Source organism: Pelobates fuscus, chromosome 9 (genome assembly GCF_036172605.1).
Source record: "Pelobates fuscus isolate aPelFus1 chromosome 9, aPelFus1.pri, whole genome shotgun sequence".
Lineage (NCBI taxonomy): Eukaryota > Metazoa > Chordata > Amphibia > Anura > Pelobatidae > Pelobates > Pelobates fuscus.
This window is the reverse complement of record NC_086325.1, coordinates 105245111-105266210: the sequence shown is the minus strand read 5'-3', so window position 1 is coordinate 105266210 and position 21100 is coordinate 105245111. Positions and strand designations below refer to the sequence as shown.

The 21100-nt window shown below is 41.4% G+C and overlaps 1 protein-coding gene across 2 annotated transcripts in view; it reads left to right on the top strand.

Moving 5' to 3' along the window:
* The window catches only part of GOLGA1 (golgin A1), a 42131-nt gene that overhangs the window by 6192 nt on the left and 14839 nt on the right, over positions 1-21100 (top strand). For both annotated transcript variants that reach the window (XM_063432268.1, XM_063432267.1), the window contains 10 exons: positions 2862-2894; positions 4366-4494; positions 4882-5051; positions 9033-9144; positions 12473-12568; positions 12759-12884; positions 15767-15862; positions 18393-18488; positions 20092-20187; positions 20542-20694. In XM_063432268.1, the coding sequence (XP_063288338.1) occupies positions 2862-2894; positions 4366-4494; positions 4882-5051; positions 9033-9144; positions 12473-12568; positions 12759-12884; positions 15767-15862; positions 18393-18488; positions 20092-20187; positions 20542-20694 (1107 nt within the window). The remainder of the gene's footprint in view (positions 1-2861; positions 2895-4365; positions 4495-4881; positions 5052-9032; positions 9145-12472; positions 12569-12758; positions 12885-15766; positions 15863-18392; positions 18489-20091; positions 20188-20541; positions 20695-21100) is intronic.

Below are 21100 nucleotides of genomic sequence, written 5' to 3'. Positions count from 1 at the left end.
ATTCATTGTATGAGAGGAGAGTAACATTGTTTTTTTTCTCCATGTTCCAACGAATGGCATCATATAACACTAAGCTTGACAAATTTGCTTTGAATCAAGGAGCCAGCTGAAAAAGTTTAAGAGCAAGTTTTTTTTTTTTTTTTTTTTTTAAACTTAAAAATTTACATTATATTTATTTTCAACGATCAAAAATACAATTCTTAAAGGGACAGGGACACTATGGTCACCAGAGCCACAACAGCTTAATGTTACGGTTCTGGTGCCTATTGCCTGTTCGTTTTCAAAGAAAAGGCAGTGTTTACATTGCTGCCTAGTACCACCTCTAGTGACATCACCAAGATGGCCACTGGAGGTGCTTCCTCTACTTAGAGGCATTGAATGTTCCCCATAGAGATGCATTGATTCGATGCATCTCTATGAGGAGATGCTGATTGGCACAGTGCGGCATTTTTCTGCGCATGCACAATAGCCTCCCAATGCTTTCCTATTCGAAAGCATTGGGTTGGTGGAGATCATAATCATCTGAGGCCAGCCGCTATAATACTAGCGCGGCATGAGGGAAAAAGTGAGTAAATACACCTTTCCCATACGATTGGAGAGAGGTCACCCAGACAGTCTCGCTCGCTGACAGACAGTCTCGCTCGCTGACAGACAGTCTCGCTCGCTGACAGACAGTCTCGCTCGCTGACAGACAGTCTCGCTCGCTGACAGACAGTCTCGCTCGCTGACAGACAGTCTCGCTCGCTGACAGACAGTCTCGCTCGCTGACAGACAGTCTCGCTCGCTGACAGACAGTCTCGCTCGCTGACAGACAGTCTCGCTCGCTGACAGACAGTCTCGCTCGCTGACAGACAGTCTCGCTCGCTGACAGACAGTCTCGCTCGCTGACAGACAGTCTCGCTCGCTGACAGACAGTCTCGCTCGCTGACAGACAGTCTCGCTCGCTGACAGACAGTCTCGCTCGCTGACAGACAGTCTCGCTCGCTGACAGACAGTCTCGCTCGCTGACAGACAGTCTCGCTCGCTGACAGACAGTCTCGCTCGCTGACAGACAGTCTCGCTCGCTGACAGACAGTCTCGCTCGCTGACAGACAGTCTCGCTCGCTGACAGACAGTCTCGCTCGCTGACAGACAGTCTCGCTCGCTGACAGACAGTCTCGCTCGCTGACAGACAGTCTCGCTCGCTGACAGACAGTCTCGCTCGCTGACAGACAGACACACACACTTAAATTGATACACACTCATTTTTTCCCCCCCAAATAGTTTTTATTTATTTAAGCCCACCCAGCCTCCCTACCATTGGAATAGCTGAAGTGGATCCTTTACCTGGGGTCCAGTGTGGATAATTTCCGTTGGGTCCAGCAGAGCTTCTGCGATCATGTTATCTTCTTGTTGCTCTGCTCCCTCGTGCACCACTTAGTGGTGCTGGGCCCGTAGTCATATCCCAGTTCCTGGTATCACAGCAGGATGTGCAATTGAGCAGAGCAAGAAAATTACAGCTCCCTTGCTGCCGCTTTCATTTTTCCTCAGCTGGCCACGAAGGACCGACAAACACCAGGCTGACAAATACCCAGGCTACAGGACAAAATTCCTAGTCGTAATGGTGACCTGGCGCCTGTGATTTTGTCAATATAAAAGTGTTATTTTTTTAAACTTCTTTCTGGTAACCACTAGCATGATTTTTACTGTCTCTAAGAGTATTTTTTTGTGTAGGAATATGGACAATGGCAGAGGTGTAAATAGGTTATATGGCACATGGGGGCGATTGTGGTTTTTTTGCATAGGGGTTTACCCTATGTTTGTCTCTTAAACCTTGCATTGCATTGCAGAGACAAACACCATCTTTTCTTTAAAAAAAAAAAAAAAGCAGAGTTTACATTTCTTGTTATATCCTCTTCTAGTGGCTGTTCGTAGGCAGTTAGTAGAGGCACTTCCTGGTATGGTAATGCAATCTTTGCAGGACCAACACTCCGCATCTTCACGCTGCATGAAGACGGTGAATTTTCGACGTTCTAGCCTTTACTAGCCAATATTCGTGTACTAGCCCTATAATACTTCCCTGTGGGAAATAATTGGATTGCTGGGATAAAATAATTATGATTTCTGCCAAGGGAGGAGTACGACCATGTCCAGACTGGCATTCTGGGGAGACTTAAAGAAACACTATAGTGCCAGGAAAACAAACTTGTTTTCCTGGCACCATAGGGTCATTAGGTGCCCCCCTCCCGCTGGGCTGAAGGGGTTAAAACCCCTGCAGCCACTTACCTTTCTCCAGTGCCGGGCTCCCTCTGTGCTGGGGAACTCTCCATCCCCTGCCGACGTCCAATCAGAATGCGCATGCGCGGCAAGAGCCGCACGTGCATTCAAACAGACCATATGAAAGCATTACTCAATGCTTTCCTGTGGACGTCCAGTGTCTTCTCACTGTGATTTTCACAGTGAGAATGGCGGAAGCGCCTCTAGCGGCTGTCAGTGAGACAGCCACTAGAGGCTGGATTAACCCTTAGTGAAACATAGCAGTTTCTCTGAAACTGCCATGTTTACAGCTGCCGGGTTAAAACTAGAGGGGTCTGGGTGCCTATAGTGGTCCTTTAAGGTAAGTAAATCTATTTATTTAATTTTTTCTGTTGGCTCATAAATCTAAATATACACGAGAACACTCTAACTTTGGGAATATGTTTTCGTATCAACAGTACTCCTTTAAAACCACAAATGGATATTTGACATATATTTTTATAATTGATTTATATTATAGATTTTTGGCTGCACTGTATAAAGGGAATTGCAGCATGTGATGATAAAACAATTTATGAATTTTTTATTTTGACTCTACTGTCCACCCCCTTTCTTCTGTTCTACAGGAATGGATGGCAAAGTTGGCTGATCTTGAAGAGGTAATGTGTCAAAACCAAAAAGTAATGTGAAGGAAAGCTGATTTTTTGCACATACATCTGCAAGTATATATGACCTGTGATCAGTGGTTATAACAATTTAGTTACATAGGCTGAAAAGAGACATGTGTTCATAAAGTTCGGCCTTCCTCATATTTGTTTCTTGCTGTTGATCCAAAAGAAGGCAAACAAAACCCAGTTTGAAGCACTTCCAATTTTGCAACAAACTAGGAAAATAATTCCCTCTTGACCCCAGAATGGCAGTCAGATTAATCCTTGGATCAAGAAGCATTTACCCTACAATGAAAAATTATATCCTTAAATATTCTGTGGGTGAAGTTCCCATGGGTGAAATTGCAACAAGGCCCAAGTATGGCAGAAATTAACACTTTTTTAATAGCACATAATTCAGCCTCTATGATGTGTCTTTTGTGCAGTTCATGATTACATAAAGGGCCACTATAGGCACCCACACCACTTCAGCTCAATTAAGTGGCCTGGGTGCCAGGACCACCTAGTTTTAACCCCTTCAGCCCAGCGGGAGGGGGGGAACTAATAACCCGATAGTGCCAGAAAAAAAAACGAGTTTGTTTTCCTGACACTATAGTGCTCCTTTAAGAAACCTCTCTGCTTTTGGATGGCACTGCAGTTGGTGGAGGTCTTGGGACACACTGGCAGGTGGCACAGTGTCTGCAAATACTGCTGCCCTAATCAAAATTGGCAATATACTTAGTAAAATAAAGATTCTCTGGTGGTTACGTAGTGGAGCACATGATCTACACCAATCGGTTCTTCGCAGTTTCAGCTCTCTGTGAAGGAATCTGCACAGTCGCTGTGTTTTCCAGCCTGTGCTCTGACTTGTTTACCGAGCGCCAAACCAGGAGTGAACGATATGGTCTGCAGTAGGTGAATGTGCAGATTATGCACTCCACTGCCAGACCAGGCAATTGTTATAAATACCGCTGGATTATCAGGAATTTATAAGCAGCAGAGGGAGTAAAACTTTTTTTTAGATTTTTATTTTATTAATGCGCTTAAATTAAAATAAACACCCAGCACTTGTATCACACAGCCCGACTGCTGTTTTCATGTTTAATTGCAGTATAGGCCCTTTGAGATAAATAAGTCGGTTTCCAGTTGCATCTACACACTTTTGTGACCTGAAACCCGTGGAGCTTCAAAACATACAGACCATAATAGTGTTGTAATACAATGTTAACAGAATTAAATTTTTTCACTGTTTAAAGGTTTTACTATATCAGGAATTTTGGAAAATTGGCAGGCAAGTTGTAAATTGTAGGCCAAAATATCTGAGAAAAAACCAAGAATAGCGGAGTTGGTAGGATTTCTGGTTTAGTGAAAAAAATGGTGATCTCAGCAGAATGGTTAGGATACTTCATTGGTGAAAGGAAACCAATTATAGGATGCAATGTATCTCTATCTGTTCGTTTTATGTCTCATCTGTCTTTTAAAGGAAAAACAGCAGCTGTCTGATCAGCTGGATACCATGAAAAAACAAAGCATATCTTTATTCCAGAAGAGGGAAGACCTTGATGAGCTGGGGGTGTTTCAGCAGCAGGAGATGGCAAAAATTAAACACATGGTACAAAAATATTTATGATTTGCTTCCTGTAGAAGCTTGTGGCTTGGAAAATCTCTTAAAAGAAAACTTTGGGGACTGATGCCTTATAATATGTTATTATTTCATATCTTAATTATTGCAATACTTTTTTTATTTATTTAATTTTGCCCAAACTTGGATGCTATGATTGGCCACTTAAATCATTGTCACCCACATTTGGACTGATAACCAGGATGGGTTTTGGAGGCCAGAAAAACTGTTTATTAAAACTGCTCAAAAGCGTTTTGACAAAAAACAGCAAGACTATATCAAATGCACACTGCACCATAACCACTTTAAATACCTGTAGTAATGGTAGTGCTTAAAGTGTCCCTTCGACCTTTTATTTGATGTTGTTTTAACTTGCAGCTTCTGAAAAAAGAAGAATTGTTAAACCAAGTAGAGAAAGATTTGGATTTTCAAAAGAGAGAATCAGCTGTGACTTGTGCTGAACTTCAGAAAACCAGACAGTGGTCAGAAAAACTGAAAGAGGAACTAGATAAGCTGCAAGAGGAACATTCCCAACTTACTCAGCAAAGGTTGGTGTTTAAAGGCAGGAGTGTGCTATTTGACTTTGTCTTGTGAGGTTTCCTTTTGGTTAAATGTGTTTGTTCAGAGTAGGCCATTGTGATCCATGCTTGGTAGTAGCAGTTTAGTCTGTCTATTTGATACCCAAGTTGTTGGTGAAGATGAGCCCAACTGATTTAAATAGTTTGTTGCAGTTCATTCAGGTCTCTAAAATAAAGCTTTGAATGTGTCTGCTGCATTCTAATAAAACACAGAATAACACGTGTGGTAGTATGGGTAAGGTTGGTTTATGTATGAGTTCTACTGGTGTGTTGCAGTTCCCAGATGTGTTTTTGTATGTCGGGGTGTGTCAAGGTGTGTGTATCTGTGTTTTTATGTGCCAGTGTGTATCTGTGTGTATGTATCTGCTACACAGATACATGCTCACGCACACAGATACACACACCTTGACACACATTGTGTGTGTATGTATGTATGTATGTATCTATCTGTGTGTCAAGGTGAGTGTGTATCTGTGTTTGAATGTGTCTGTGTGTATGACTCTGACACACAGACACACACACACACACACACAGGCACATCGTGGCACACAGATGCAGACACAGATACACACAGTGTGTATCTGTGTTTGTATGTGCCAGTGTGTGAATCTGTGTGTGTGTATATGTATCTGACACACTGAAATATATACACACCCACACTGACACACACATCTTGACTCACAAATACACACAGTGTCATATACACACACAAACACACTGGCACACACACAAAGATACACACACATACTGACATACACACTTGGATACACACAGTGACACATACACAAACCTTGACACACAGATACAAACACTGACACACTCAGATACACATACTCCTTGACAGACACACAAACACTCTCACTGACAAACACTCTCACTGACAAACACTCTCACTGACAAGCACACATACACTTTTACAGACACACATACATACTCACTGACAAGAACACATACATACTCACTGACAAGCACACATGACAGAAACACACACACACACACACAAACTCCCTAACAGACACACACAGAATTTTTAAATTGTAAATATTTTTTTACTCCACTCAGCCCCCCTACCTTTGTCCCATTGGTGCGGTGGGGCTGCTGGGCTGAGCGTGCAGTCCCTGGAATCCAGTGGGGCTTCTGGGCTGAGCGTGCGGTCCAGTGGGGCTGCTGGGCAGCTGGCGTGTGGGCGGTGAGGGAGCAGTGATCTTCCTGCTCAGCTGCCTCATGCGCCTCTTAGTGATGCCGGAGTGGCGTCATGTTCTGGCTCGGGCATCACTGCTGTGCGCGCGAGGGAGCTGAGCAGGGAACCCACTGCTCCCTCGTCACTCGCGGCCATTTTGTTTAAAAAAAAATTTCGCGGAACGCCAATTGGGAAACGCTGGTCTAATCAATTAATTCTTATAGAGAAGCATTGTTAGACCATGGACAGTGCATGTGTGTAGCATTTCTGAGCAGTGAGATGAACAGAAATGCTTTACATACATATTCCTACCAACGTGACCTTTTCCAAAAGGAGAAGCGGTCATGGTGGGTGAAGCAACATTTTAAGTTTTAGTTGTGCCAATCTGTTGAGGAAGTGCACATATTTATGTGGGATCTCTATGGATGGCATAATGAGTTAAGCACATAGACTTATATGTATCAGTTAATTTGCTGGTAATATAAATATAGTGGTGACACTATAGTTACCAAAACAACTTTTAGCTCACTGAAGCAGTTTTTGTGTATAGATTATGCCTGTACAGTACATTACTGAATTCACTGTCATTTAGGAGTTAAATCACCTTTGTTTCTGCTTATGCAGGCCTAGACACACATTTCTCTACTGTGTCTGACACAGCCTGCATGAAAACAAAATGGTTTAATTTTCAATCACATGTAACTTACTTTAAAAGTTTTTATCTCCTGCTCTGTAAAGTGAAGTTTAATTACGTACAGGAGGCTCCAGCAAGGTCAATCATATTATGAACAAAGCAGGTGGTAATACATTCTAAATTAAACAGAATTTGCATTAAAGGAAGTGTAAACATTTGATAACTAATTACAGGAAGTATTAAGGAAGGCTAAGTAAGTCACATGCAGGGAGGTGTGTAACGGACCACCTGGCACCCCAACTGGGTACCTCCGTTGAAGGATGCTCCTAGCGCTTACAGAGGGCTCCAAGCGCTTCGCAGACACCACAACCGTCGCAGACCCCACTTACCGCCGCAGCTTGGTTGGGGTCTCCCCGTCTCCTACGCACCCTGGACCTACGACAAGGCTCCAGGTTCCAGTGGGTGAACCTCTCCTCCAAGAGAGTGAAGCAGGAACAAGCTCTTAAAAGAGCTTAGAAGTGATTATCCAAGGGAGCATGCAGAGCATAGCAATCCCTTGTAGTGATATAGCAATTCCCCCAATAAGAGACAGGACTCTAGATTGAGGGTGAAGTAGAACTGATGTTTAATGGCAGGTACTCTGCTTTTATGCAGTGCTCCCCTGCAAGGGAGACGCTCACAGGCAATTAGGCATTAACCAACCAGATAACAGTTACATCCCACAGATTCCCTCCCCTCTGCTTGGGAGATAGTTTCTTACTGTATCTACTCAATTATCTCCCAGCTAAAACTTATACTTTTTTATGCATTTTTATAACTTTATGATTTTTCATCACACTGAAATAAAACTTGGGGACAAACATATTAAAAATTCGTACATATCGGTTCAGTGGTTCCAGAGATATGGAAAAATTCTCTTTGGACCGACTGCACGCCTGTTTGCATGCCCGAAACAGTTCCACAGATTCAGGCTGTGCGGTCGGTCTATTTCTGCCCTGAAAAGTAACAAAGTCCCATTCGAAGGCGGCGTTCGAATCGTTGAACGCACTTCGACTTTTGTTGAAGTAAAACCGGGGTTGCGTTTCCGTGGTGTTCAATTGTCTACTGGAGGTCTATTTTGCACCCAAAATGACAAAGTCCCGTTCGAACGTGTGTTCGAATCTTCGAACGGGACTTGGTCTCCAGCCACAGTGTTGAAGGGCAGGGGAAGGTACAGGTCAGCGGTGTTTGTTCAAATGTGTGGCCGATTTCCATTCCAGGGATTTGATGGCACACTCCGCTGACCGCGTTCGACTGGATTAAAATGGCCGCCACATGTTCGACTGTCTAATGGCGGCCACTTCGACTACTTCGGCTGTATCCGAAGTGCCATATCGAAGTACTAATCCTTTGTACAAAACAGTTAAAGTGCCAGAAACAGCATAATATAAGTCCATAAGCCCCAACTCAGTTCCTTAAAGGGCAATCCATCCCAGGGCCATAGTCGCAGGGCAGGAGGCTGGCAAACTGGCCCTTTCAAAAACCAGTGGCGAGGTTACTTTCGCCACTAGGTGTGACTAGCGCTGCATAAACAAAGTAATTTAACTTCCAAATGGCAAATAATTGTGAAGTGAGATGGCAGGGGCATGATCTGCACAAGAAAACTGCTTCATGAAGCTAAAGTTATTGATTACTATAGTGTCCTATATAGTGTCCCTAAGTTATGAAAGTTATGTGTGTGGTGTCTGTATTAAATATTTGCAGAGGTGGCAATGAAATGCAGAGAGAAAAAGGCAGGGAATAGAACTAGGTGAGCGAAAAAACCCACAATCGGGGACCGTGGGTGGAAGGGAGAGTCAGAAAGAGCAAGAAAAGATCATCTAAAATTAATACAAATCAGCAAAATATTCTGATCGTGTACCCCTTAAGATCTATCAAGACAAGCGTTTAAATAATCAGAAGCTGCTGTTACACGTGTGTGGGTTTATTGGTCTTGATATGATATTGGTGAACAATATCATATTTAGCGTTTATTTTTTCCACTAAATAATTTAGGCTTGTTTTCTGTTTTTTTTTATTATATATATATCACATGGTAAGAACAATTAATGTGATTCTCATACTGTAAAAATGCCCTCATCTTTACACGTCTTTGCAGGATGGAGCTTACAACGTATCAGGAAGGAGCAGAGAAGAAGATCACAGAATTAGAGAATAGGCAGCAGGAATTGCAAGACTTTATCCAGCAACTCTCCCTAGACTTGCAGAAGGTCAGTTACTAACTTACCATTGAGAACCGATAATCCTGAAAATTTCAATTTTTGAGATCTTATGGCAGAACTGTGATTTGTTCGCCATTATTATTATTAATTTTGAAGGGATATTTAATTTTTCTAGCTAGTACCGCCCCTTTTTTCATTTATGTACACTCAAGTACACTACCTACTTTCCATTAAAACTGATACTTTTTTTTTTTCCCAATCTTTACATTTAAAGATCTATTCTAAGCACAAAAGCAACTCCATTTAGAGGCTATAGTGTCCCTTTAAGACGAAGAATTAAGGTGATACTACCTTAAACACAGTACGTATGAAGTGTCTTTCACATTCATACACACTGTTAAAAAGCGTGTGTGTGTGTGTGTACAATACTATAGAATAGGCTTACAAGTCCACTGAGATCAGACTGTCAGTAAGTCGGGGTATTTGGAGCTTTGGCCTATGTTTATTGCAGCTGCACTAGCACTCAGTTGAAGAAAGATGAGTGGATGTCCTTGCATTGACAGTTGCAGGATTAACACAATCCACTGCATTAGGAGGCTGGGACACATTGCAAAACACAACATGCCTCAAGACCCCTGACTGCCTGCAAAGGGAAGCAGCAGCAGCCTCTGTTAACATAAAAATAATCAAAGAAAGAAGAAAATGAATGCAAACTGACCGCAAATTTATATTTAAAATAATTACTTTTAGAGGGGGCATGGCTTGGACTCCGGAGAGAACAGACGAATGGCGGCTGACCTCCCATTTCCTGCACCATATAACTGCATCATACAGCGTTCACTCACCCTGCACTGGGCCAAATCTCAGTCCCACGACGCTCCACAACATTGGGAAGAAGGCTAAGAAAATTAAAATCCTCGCTGGAGATTGCCCCCGCAGTATTAGCAGCCTTCTACAACTGTGGCCTAAACCCAAAATGGCGCCTCCACCGCCGGAGTCTCCCTATACTTCGGCGAAGGTGATGGATGCCCCTGATGACATTCCTCACACAAAGGGGTTAGTGACCACTCCACTAATGGAAGATTTAACAGCCCCAGCCACTAAAGGGGACATTAAGGCACTTATGAACAACATTCAGGGCCTTCTTTAATGCTGATCTAGACATAATCAGAGAAGACATTACAGTGGTTACTGCAAGGGTGCGAGCAACTGAAGAAATAATCTTCCACCATGGCCCACCATCAAGAAAATAGCAATGTGCTGATCCAACCACTGCAAGCAGCACATAAAGCAGTTCCGGTCAGATTGGATAACCTGGGAGACTCACGGAGGCACAGTAACCTCCAGATAAGGGGAATTTCTGAAACAGAAGATGACCACGAACTGCCGCACTTAGTGCTTCGCCTCATGGCCTCACTGTTACCTCACCGTGCTGCAAAAAGCATCCAGCTGGACAGCTGCTTCCGACTTACCAAATCCAACAGGGCTACGGCCAGGGCCACTTGTGATGTGTTGGTTCGCTTTCTCATGCAACAAGACAGGTCAGCAGTCCAGGAGGCGGTGAAGAACAAGACACCATACTTATTCAAAGAAACGCAGCTACACGTCCTACAAGACCTGTGTTGCTCCACTCTTGCCTGGAGACGCTCACTGCAGCAGGTCACTCAAACTGTGCGTTCTGCACGAATGCAAACTAACCATTTATTTGCCTATCTTAATCCAGAGCCAGGTCCCTCGATGCTGGTGACCTATCCTCCTCCATCGATGTCAGCTCCCGGGTGGAGTGACTCGCATTCAAACCCGCCCATAGGAAAGCATTACTCAATGGGGATCTTTTTTGATGCTGGAAGTCCGTGAGGATGTCCAGCATCAAATAAGTGCAATTTACTTGGTGTAAATCGCGGAAGCGCCTCTAGTGGCTGTCAGGGAGACCGCCACTAGAACATGGATTAACCCTGCAGTGTAAACTGTTTTCAGCTGCAGGGTTAAAACTAGGGGGACATGGTACACAGACCACTTATTTGAGCTGAAGTAGTCTGGGTGCCTATAGTGGTCCTTTAACCCCTTAAGGACCAAACTTCTGGAATAAAAGGGAATCATGACATGTCACACATGTCATGTGTCCTTAAGGGGTTAATAAGGCAATTGTGACAAGCTAAAGACAACCACACCGACCTGTACACAGGCACATCCCAGCCTATCGCATACCTTGTTACCAGGGTGGGGGCACTACACTTACATCCCACAGGCAGGCCAAACGGACAAACAGCCTAGATGGCCCACTAAATGCTACTTAGACACTAAATGCAACTGGAATCACAGGCCGCAGACTATATATCGGACGCTAGGCGCCCTAGAACCATTAACTCTAACACCCCTCTCCCTCTTTGCCCAGGGAACAGATATTAGGGAAAGTACAACAAGCCAGTTCAAAGGCATACTGAGGTTCATACCCCTCACTTGTTTTTCTTGTGTTTTTATTTTATCGTTATTACCTTCTCTTTACTTTCACATAATATAAAAGAGGCAGATACACCCAGGAGATTTGTGATTATCTGTGTAGTAACATTGTGCTGTACTTGCACATAATATCTCCTTTTCTTTTTTTCTGTAACGTATACTTATTTGCCTCAATAAAAGAAAACAATTACACAAAAAAATACTTTTAACTATATATTCCACTTTGAATAGGCTGCACAAGTAATGCATTCTGACCTTAAATAATACATTATGTTCAAGCATGTATATAATGCGGAACACAAAGAAAAAAAACGGAATAACAGAACACCATCCAAATGTTATTATTTCATCATTATAGCAAGTTTCACCTCCCTGAGAATGCAGCATTGCCAATCTGCTGTCAGAGTCCTCTGCCTAAACCTGCAATGTATGGCCCGACCGGTCAGTGGCTAAACCCACTTCCCCTGCCCTAGATTGTTACAAATGTAACACATTTTATTCTGTGAACTTTTTTGGGGGGTTTTCACGGGTAGAAAATACAAGTATTGAATGCTTTCCCCCTGGCTACTCTGTAACTGTACATGAATAAGTGACTTTTGTCACTGAAGATGATGCATTGTTTTTCTCTCTTCTTTTTACCTGTTCTAATACTGAGTTTAAAATCATGAAGAGACTGTGTTAAATGATGGAACTGAATCGTTCTGGGTGTTTAATTTTATTTTAAATTAAAGCATTAATTCCTATGCAGTTGTCAGTACTTGTGAGTACTAAATTAATATGTTGTAACATGTCCATCCATAGCCATGCAGAATAACCCTGCCCCTTTATTACAGTTACAGTAGTTCTAAGGATTTCCATGTCAATTATTGTTTATTTTGCTCCCACTATAAGTTTGCTTTTTTCCATGTCATTTCAGACTCAGTCTTCAGCTTCTGGATGTGAGAAGAGACTGGGGGAGGTGCAAGCCGACTATGAAGATTTGAAAGTACAACACGAACAGCTTAAAGCTAAAGTAAAGTGTTTCATACACCTTCTAAGGAATACTTGCTCTCTTTATTTAGTGGTTCTAAACAAGCTCTATTTCTGTGCATTCATTCTTTATTATTATTTACAGATATTTAATGATATTATCATTTTTAAGATCAGTACAGCATTTCTAAGATCAGATCCAAGTTATTGCTAATGTAGTTACTCTCCACCAGATTGCAGTGGAGACTAGAGAGAAAGATGCCTTGATCACCCGTCTGCAGGACAAAGTCAGCTCACTGGAGAGAATGCTGGAGGGATCGTACTCCGGAGAGGAAGGACTACAGGAACTACTTAAAGAGGTAGCCTGCTATTCGATAGTCAATGCAGCTTTTATCAGCCCAGTGGCTTGGCAGTTCTGTGTGGACTGAACCAGATCCTGTTTCTTCACACCTCACTAGTACAGCTACACCTGTACTAGTGAGGTGTGACGAAAAACAGGCATCTATATCTGAAGGCAACATGACTTGTCCTCTAGAAATCATCGGATGGCAAGTATGTAACCAGTAACAAGCATGTGGCAGTCATGTCAAATTTCTATAGCTATAAACAGAGCCCAGTAGTCGAACTGTCACTGAGCAGTACATTTGTCATATCACTGGTTCCAAAAAATGCTTTCCCCCACCCCACTTATAGTGGCAGTACCAGCGGGATGTTCTTAATCATGGTGGACAAGCAATCCTATGAATAAAGTTAAAATAATAAAACAAGCTGCTCCATCTCATACCTTTTAAAAGGTTGTCACAGACTGAGTACTCCAGATCTTAGTTGTCCCGAGGGTGGGACAGACAGGTACTCTTTGGACAGAAGATGGTGAAGCTCACGGGTTGTTGCTTGGGGATATGCGGCCTGATAGATCCCCAGGTGGTGAGCTGCATTGTGTATAAAAATAAAGCAAGTAGGGGTAATCAATTGATGTACCACATGGACACAAGGTCTAGGGTGCAAAGGGTATAAAAGACCACCCCCTCTAGTGGTATATCAATAGTCATTTATTTAAAGAAATAGCGGCACTCCCATAATCAATATTGCTGGTTATGGGAGTTTCCCCCCCCTGCCCCCCTCGATGTCTAGTCCTGTCTCTCCAGACAAACTGGAAAAAGCAGAGAAACCCAAAGGCCCACCCCTGCTCCTAAATTGAAAGTCCTGTAAATCCAAGCATTTAGTTTGTGACAAATGTGCTACTCCACTCGCAAATGGATGTAAAAAGAAAACATGTCAATCAATGTTCTGCAGAATTACGTGAAAAATCCTAGCAGAAAAAAATGTTGTTCTTGAGCTGGTTTCAAGAGAAGCTATCGCAAACATTTGAATCCTTTAAGAAATCAGCGATAAAATCCAAAGAATCTATTTGGATTTATCTTTTAGTGAATGTTCCTACATGTCTCTCTTTGAAGTCTCTAACTTGGATTTTTTTGGTTTCCCACCTGAGCAATTAAATAGTCCCATTGAAGAGGTTACGGTGGTTACAGAAGAAGAGAATTCTTTTAAAAAAAAAAAAAAACTTTTTTTTTTTTTTTTTTTTTTTACAGGAAAAATACTTTCCTGTAAATCCCAAGCTGCTGGATATAGTACATAGAGAATGGGAAACCCCAGAAAAAGGGGCATTCATTTCCAAATATTTCAAGCAGATCTTTAAATTACATGACACAAATAATTGGTATGATCTACCTAAGGTTGATGTGCAAATAGTCAAGCTTTCTAAAAAGACCGCAGCAGCAGGTCTCGAGAACCCTTCTTTAGCCTCCCTTAATTAACCTTCTGGACGTCAAGAATACTGGAAATCTATATCAAGAGGTCTTCTGTTTCTGGACATCCGATCATCTATTTGTCAACTTCAAAGGTCCATATCAAGGTAGAGAGCCATCTAAACCTACCTTTGTTGTCGGACACAAACAAGTTGGCATACGAAGTTAAGGATCTTAAACTTTCTCTTCCAGTGAAGGCGCACTCCTCCAGAGCTATGGCAACATTCTGGGTGGCTAAAGCTTTTGCTTGTTCAGGAGATATTTGCAAAGCTGTTTCATGGTCCTCATTTCATATATTCATAAGGCACTACATTCTAGACATATTTTTTTCCTCAGAATCGGGCGCAGGGTGAATTCTTGCTATATTCCACAGGTACCGCCACTATATGTAAGGAAAACAGAAATTTTATTACCATAAATTATTTTTTCCGTTGTGTAGTGGAAGTACGGATCTCCCCTCCTTTATCGTTTGTTAGTAAATGCTGATATTTTTGCAGCATTTGGTCTACGAGAGGGAGAGCAGCTTGTTTATTTTATATCACCTTTATTTCTAGGATTACATGCCCACCATGATTAAAAGCATCCCATATGTACTGCCACTATACTAAGGAAACATTAATTTACATTAACTTACATTTCTGTTTTTATAAATATTTCCCAAACTGTCCAAACAGAATAAACATGATTCAGGGTGTATGCCAATACTTGAAAAAAACTATATTTATCCTTGACAGCTATGCTGACCAGCGGTCTCATCGCTTTATTTAAAAAATAAAATTAAAAAGAATTAAAAATCTTTGCACTACAGGATAAACGCACACAGAGGAGCCTCCACTAGTAAATTACTATTTATAGCATAAGAAGTGTATGAAAAAAATAATACTTACTTGTACTACTGCTCTGTATCTTCTCTGCCATGCCTAGTTTGGTTCCATGGTTCACCGCACCAATAACTCTCCCTGGGTTACTCCTTCCAAGATAAGCTCCCAGCAAATTCTCCCACTATCATCTACCAGTTTTATGAGATACGGTCTCTCCTTCTCAGGACATGTAGTTTTCAGAAACCTATATATGGGCATAAGCTAAATTGACTTCATATATTTTTTTGGATGTGTATGGACTCTGCTCATAGTTGGACCTTCAAGTAGACTTACTTTTGGCAGTAACTGCAATACAATTTAGTGTGGGGTGCGGTGGGGGGAGGTTGTTCCTCATTTATTTTGTCTATTTTGGTAGTGAATAGAGACCTAATTTTATCAATAAAACAGTGAAAGAAAGAAATTAAGCTTTTTATAATTCTGCCAGACACGTTAAAAATCCTTGACAAAATAAAGATGAATAAAAAACAAAAAATCTTAATCATTTGAATGAGAGCAATCCAAGAAACCTGTACAAATTATGAATGCTCATAATGGATTCACTTTTCACTTATACAGAAGGGTGCCTTGGAGATGAGACTGGATGAGACCAGGCAACAACTGCTAGAAGCAAGGACCTTGCACACAGATTCTACCAGCCGGTTGGAAAATGAGGTCAGTACGTATGCCGTGTCATGATCCGCACCTTGTGCCTTTTCATCATACACCCCTGTCCTTGTATAGTAATCTATTATTTTAGACACAGCAGCAAATTTAAAACAAACAAGTAAACCTATGAATAGTTTATTACTGCATTGTTTGATCGATGTTTGTTTCCAGGAATTTGCTTAAGGGTACTCCATTGACTTTTTTAAAATTTTTTATTTTTAAATGCAATTTTGTAGAAATACCCTAAGAGGAAACAAGCAAGCTTTCTCTCTGTAAATTGGGGGGGGGGGGGGGGGGGTGAGGAACAGCTGCACACCTGCTCTCTGCAGCCTTTGCAAGCCTTCACCTCTTTTCCCAGCACAGACATTCATTGAGAAGCCTCTATGCTGGAATCGCACATGGGTTCACGGCTCTCTCAATTAATTGTGAAACAACGCATCTAATAGGGGGAAGGCAGCCTGCCTGTCCCTTCCTTTTAGTTCTGTGCAGTCTGACTGTCTGAGTGCCAGGGAGGTGTGTCTGCCCATAACTTTAAAAGTGCCAATTTCTATTGACATAAACAATTGCCAAGTTTATAAACTGTCACAGATATGACAGATTCCAGACACACACAGCACTTCAGCAAGCTGATGGTCTGTGTGTGTATGGAACGTTCCTTTAACCAAACCTGTCTTTATTTTAGCAATAAAACGATACTTCTTTCCATGTTTTTTTTTATTTTTCTTCCCATCTACGTGGTCCCTTTTACTAAGTTGTCATATATAACCAGCTAAAGATGGGGAATAAATCCATGAAGCTCTGGGCAGATCCAAGCTTCTGGCCCCATGATATATGGACTTTTATGTGTCAGGTTCCAAGGAAAATAACACCATTCATGCCAAGATTTGTTCCGTCCAAGTATTCTCCAATTTGAGGGTACTTGAGGACTTAAGTTTTTTGTTTTGTTTTTTAATTTCCTTATTATTTTCCTTTAGCTTATCCCACTCTGTCTCTTTATATTGCATACTGTTTAGTTCCCTCCATTCCTACTTTAATACACATACAGCTCAGCTTCCACTTCGCACGTTACTCTAGCCAATTATCCCCTCCATTTTATTGTTTCATATTGTTAGCACTAGAAGCAGCCATTACATAGAAGAAAAGATAAATAACACAAATATTGAGACTCCAACTATTATTTGTACACTCAATCCGCTGATTATAACATATCTTTTAGCATGTTGTGTTGTCCTATTTTATATTTTTTGCATATTAATGACATGCTGTGATACTCGTGGATTGAGGATAAAGAAAACTTACCAAAAAAAGTTGTTATAAAGGAACTATTTAACCAAATGCAAAATCTTTCAAGTGAAATACAGGCAGGGCCAACCTTGGGTCACAGATGCCTGGGTGCAGAATTTATTTTAGTGTCCCCCAGGTGGGAGTAGTCATTTTAGTGACTCCTCCCTTTGTGAATGTCAAGTCCAGACATGGATGTTTCTATGGCAATGACTCCACCTCTCCATCTATAATCACCACCCCTTTTTCTAACTAGACACGCACTCACTGGCAGTCACACACCATCACTGAGAAACACTCACAGACTCACTGATTTGACACACCCTGACAGACACACTCACTGACAAGAACATTCACACATTTACACATTTTTGCACGCACAAACAATTTTTTTTTTTCTTGTGGTTCTGTTTGTTTAGGCCCATCAGGCCGCTACTTGCCTTTAGGAGTCTTTTGGGTTCTCTCCCTGATGCTCTTCCAGCTCCTTACTATTTCCTTGCGCACCCAGTGAGGAGCAGGAAGAGCATCAATGCTCCCTCGCCACCACTGTCCACTGGGTCCTTCTCCCCAGGGCACACTGTATTTCTGCAGAGTATGCACCTGCCGTACTGGTAAGTAGGTGACTACTCTGCCTTGGTTAATGAGCGCCAGCATCGGAGGTGCCCTCATGTGGCCTCCTGTCACAGCAATTGGCCCGCTCCTAGCAGCGGCCCCTCACCCTCTGGCACCTGGAAGCGGTGCACCATGTACACCCGCCCAAGAACGGCCCTGAATACAGGGCATAATCAGAAATAACATAGCTTTATTTATTTTTACACACTTTACCATGTGTATCCTTAGCATTGAGTTACACGTCAGAGCAAGACATTATAATATAACCGAAAATAATAATGTAAAATAATCCATACTAGGGTGCAACATTAACTTTAATTAAATTAAATTAAATTAAATTAAATTAAATTACATTTATTTTCTAATTGTTCGGAAAAATTCCTAACTTGCAAACCTCTCTAGGATACAAATTTTTATAAATGGAAACAAATTTAATAGAATATGCTGGGGTTTTCCAAAGCATATATTATCCCTTGATAATTGCATTAAGGAGGTTTAGAGCAGGAGGCAATATATCATAACAAGGGCCATAATTTGAAATGGCCATTGGTTTTTAATGAACACATGAATTTAATCTGTGCTTAAACAAAGTTTGCTGTGAGATGATTTTACGTGTCTCTTGTGTAATTGCATCTTTATAAAGGTAACAAAACTGGGCATTCAGTTGGAGGAGGCACAAGGAGATCTTCAGCAGAAAGAAAGTGAATTCTCCGATTTCCGAGAACTAAGCTCTTCACTGGTGGGTTTTAAGTTTTGATGATGAGAGCCAGTTTTTTAAGATATGATTGTTCTGGTAGACCATGGTAGATCACTACTAGACACAGCACTGTTGGTGTGAATACTAACAATCCTAAAGGGACGCTATAGTTATCAAAACAACTTTAGCTTAATGAAGCCATTTTTGTGTTTAGATCATTACTACAGTCTCACTGCTCAATTCTGTGCCATTTAGGAGTTAAATTACTTCCAGGGCCGGACCGGCCCACTGTGATATTGTGAAATTTCCCGGTGGGCCGTGGTACCTGGGGACTGCACAACTCTAAATATAGGGAGCCCTGCAGTCATTTTTAATAATATTGCGGTCGCTGGCCACACGTGGCTGGTCCGGTGGCACACCTTGAGGGGGATACCTCGCGGCCAGCTGCCCCATCTCATGTGGTGCATGACTGCTGTCCGTATCAGTGAATGTGCCGGGCGGCTGCATAAGCGATCCGGCGGCACACTCACTGATACTGACAGCAGTACAGCTGTCAGCACAGGAGGGCTGAGGGAGGGGGCAGAGCTAACTACCATGCTCCCTCGCTGTTTCCACAATTCCCAGCACAGCAACGTCATAGAGTAGTGATTACTCTATGGTGTGTCCATGCTTGGAATTATGGGAACCGTGTGTCCATTAAGCTAAAGTAGTTTTAGTGACTTTAGTGTCCTTTAACATAGTGTTATGATCTGCCAGATATTAATCAGTATGTGAAGCAGAAAATGTTATGTTAAAGCATATCAGTACTCTAATAAAAAAAAAAGGAAGTATAACTTCAGTGTGACCAATAAAGCATGAAAATATGTGTAAATAGTTTTGTTCTTGTTCTGCAAGTTTTAAGATTTAGTGCTGTTACGTGAATCATGTGATTGGAACATATTTGCCATCCTTGTTTAAAAAGTCCTCAAAATATTTTTAAAACCCATCCCGGAACACTAATGGTGCGTGTTGGAGATCATTATCTCAGTACAAGAAACTGGTAATGTAAGGATAAATCTGTAAATGGTAGTATCTTGAAACACGATTGTCCATTTTAAACATTATTTTCCTTATTATTTTTCAGAGCTCTACTTTTTGCTATCTAGACATATTGACTCAGAATACCACGTGGTCTCAAAGTGCATTACACTGTATCGATATTAGATTCGGTAACCATAGTTTTAGTATTTAAAATCTGGATCCTTTGAAATAGATGGTTGGTAACCAGAAGGTTTTGGCCCACTGCCCAGAATAGAAAGTACAATTATGGTTTGATTAGAAGTGATGGATACATGCCTTGGACACACACTAAATGCAGATCTAATGACTGTGGACCACAAATTAACTCTTGTCTTCTTCAGGGCAAATTGTAGATTGCTTAATAACATCTATTAAATAAGTAGATGAATATCAATAAAATAAGAAATTAGAACACATTTTGTGAAATTAATTTGAATGTCCAACCTTTCCAAAGCATTTATTATGCAGTAGATTTTAATAAACAATAATCCTTTATATATGGTTTACACATTTTTTTATAGGTAAACTGCAATAGGAATTGTACTTGGGTAACAGATTACATATAAGGTCTTTTGTTTCCGTCTAGCTCAAAGGTTTGGAGCAAACATTACAATCTGTCCGTGAGAATCTGCGACGGCGAGAGGAGGAGTTAAATGACAGAGAAGCACAAATTAAATCTCTGGTGAGAATTGTATATACTTTCACAGTTGGTAACACATCACATCCTTAGAGAGATGGACGCTGCTGCACTGAAACATAAGCACATGATAAAAAGCATGAATTGATTTTGTCAGCTCACTTGCATATATGCATGCTTAGATGTTTACACCAGCAGTAAATATGTGCACATATCAGTAGTAGCTGAACCCTACCAAATAATACCTCGGTTATAGTAAAATTGTTTCCTCTGTGATACTTTTCTGAAATAGACTTCCTATTGAAATCTTGAAAATCGAGTCACATAACAAAGCTCGACATGAGTATATGGTGCTGGTGATAGTTAATGCTTGTCTTTCTCTGATGGAATATATTGCAGCAAGCTGAAATGGAGGCAGAAACTAACAGGCTGACGCAGCAGCTGCACAGTGTAAGACAGCAGTTTGCTGAAAAAGTGGAACGGTTTGAGGCCCAAATTCTTGCTCTGGAAGGTGCTCGAGACTTTGATAAAACAGCAGCACAGCACAAAATAGTAAGTCATGCTCGCAGGAGGCTCAGACTACACGCAGGCCGAAGCTCCATTACCTCATCCAAACAGACTGTGAAATATTATTATTATTTATAAAGTTCCAACAGATTCTGCAGCACTGTGCATGAGCTATGAGACTGCAAGATCCAATGCAAGTTTCTATCTTTTAGCGGGTAAAAGATCACCCTCTGTTTTAATGCAATATAAATATGATTAATTAAAAGTGCAAAAATAAATGAAAACAAAAAATGTACCTGCAAAGTTTCACTTGATCCTCTGTTCTCCCCATCTCATTAGAGAGAGTCTTATACCATGAATTGTTGCACAGAAGAGGTTTATGGGATACATATTTTATCCCCAAGATTAGTTCCTCTCATTACTTGGATTAAGTGTAACTGCATTGTAAACT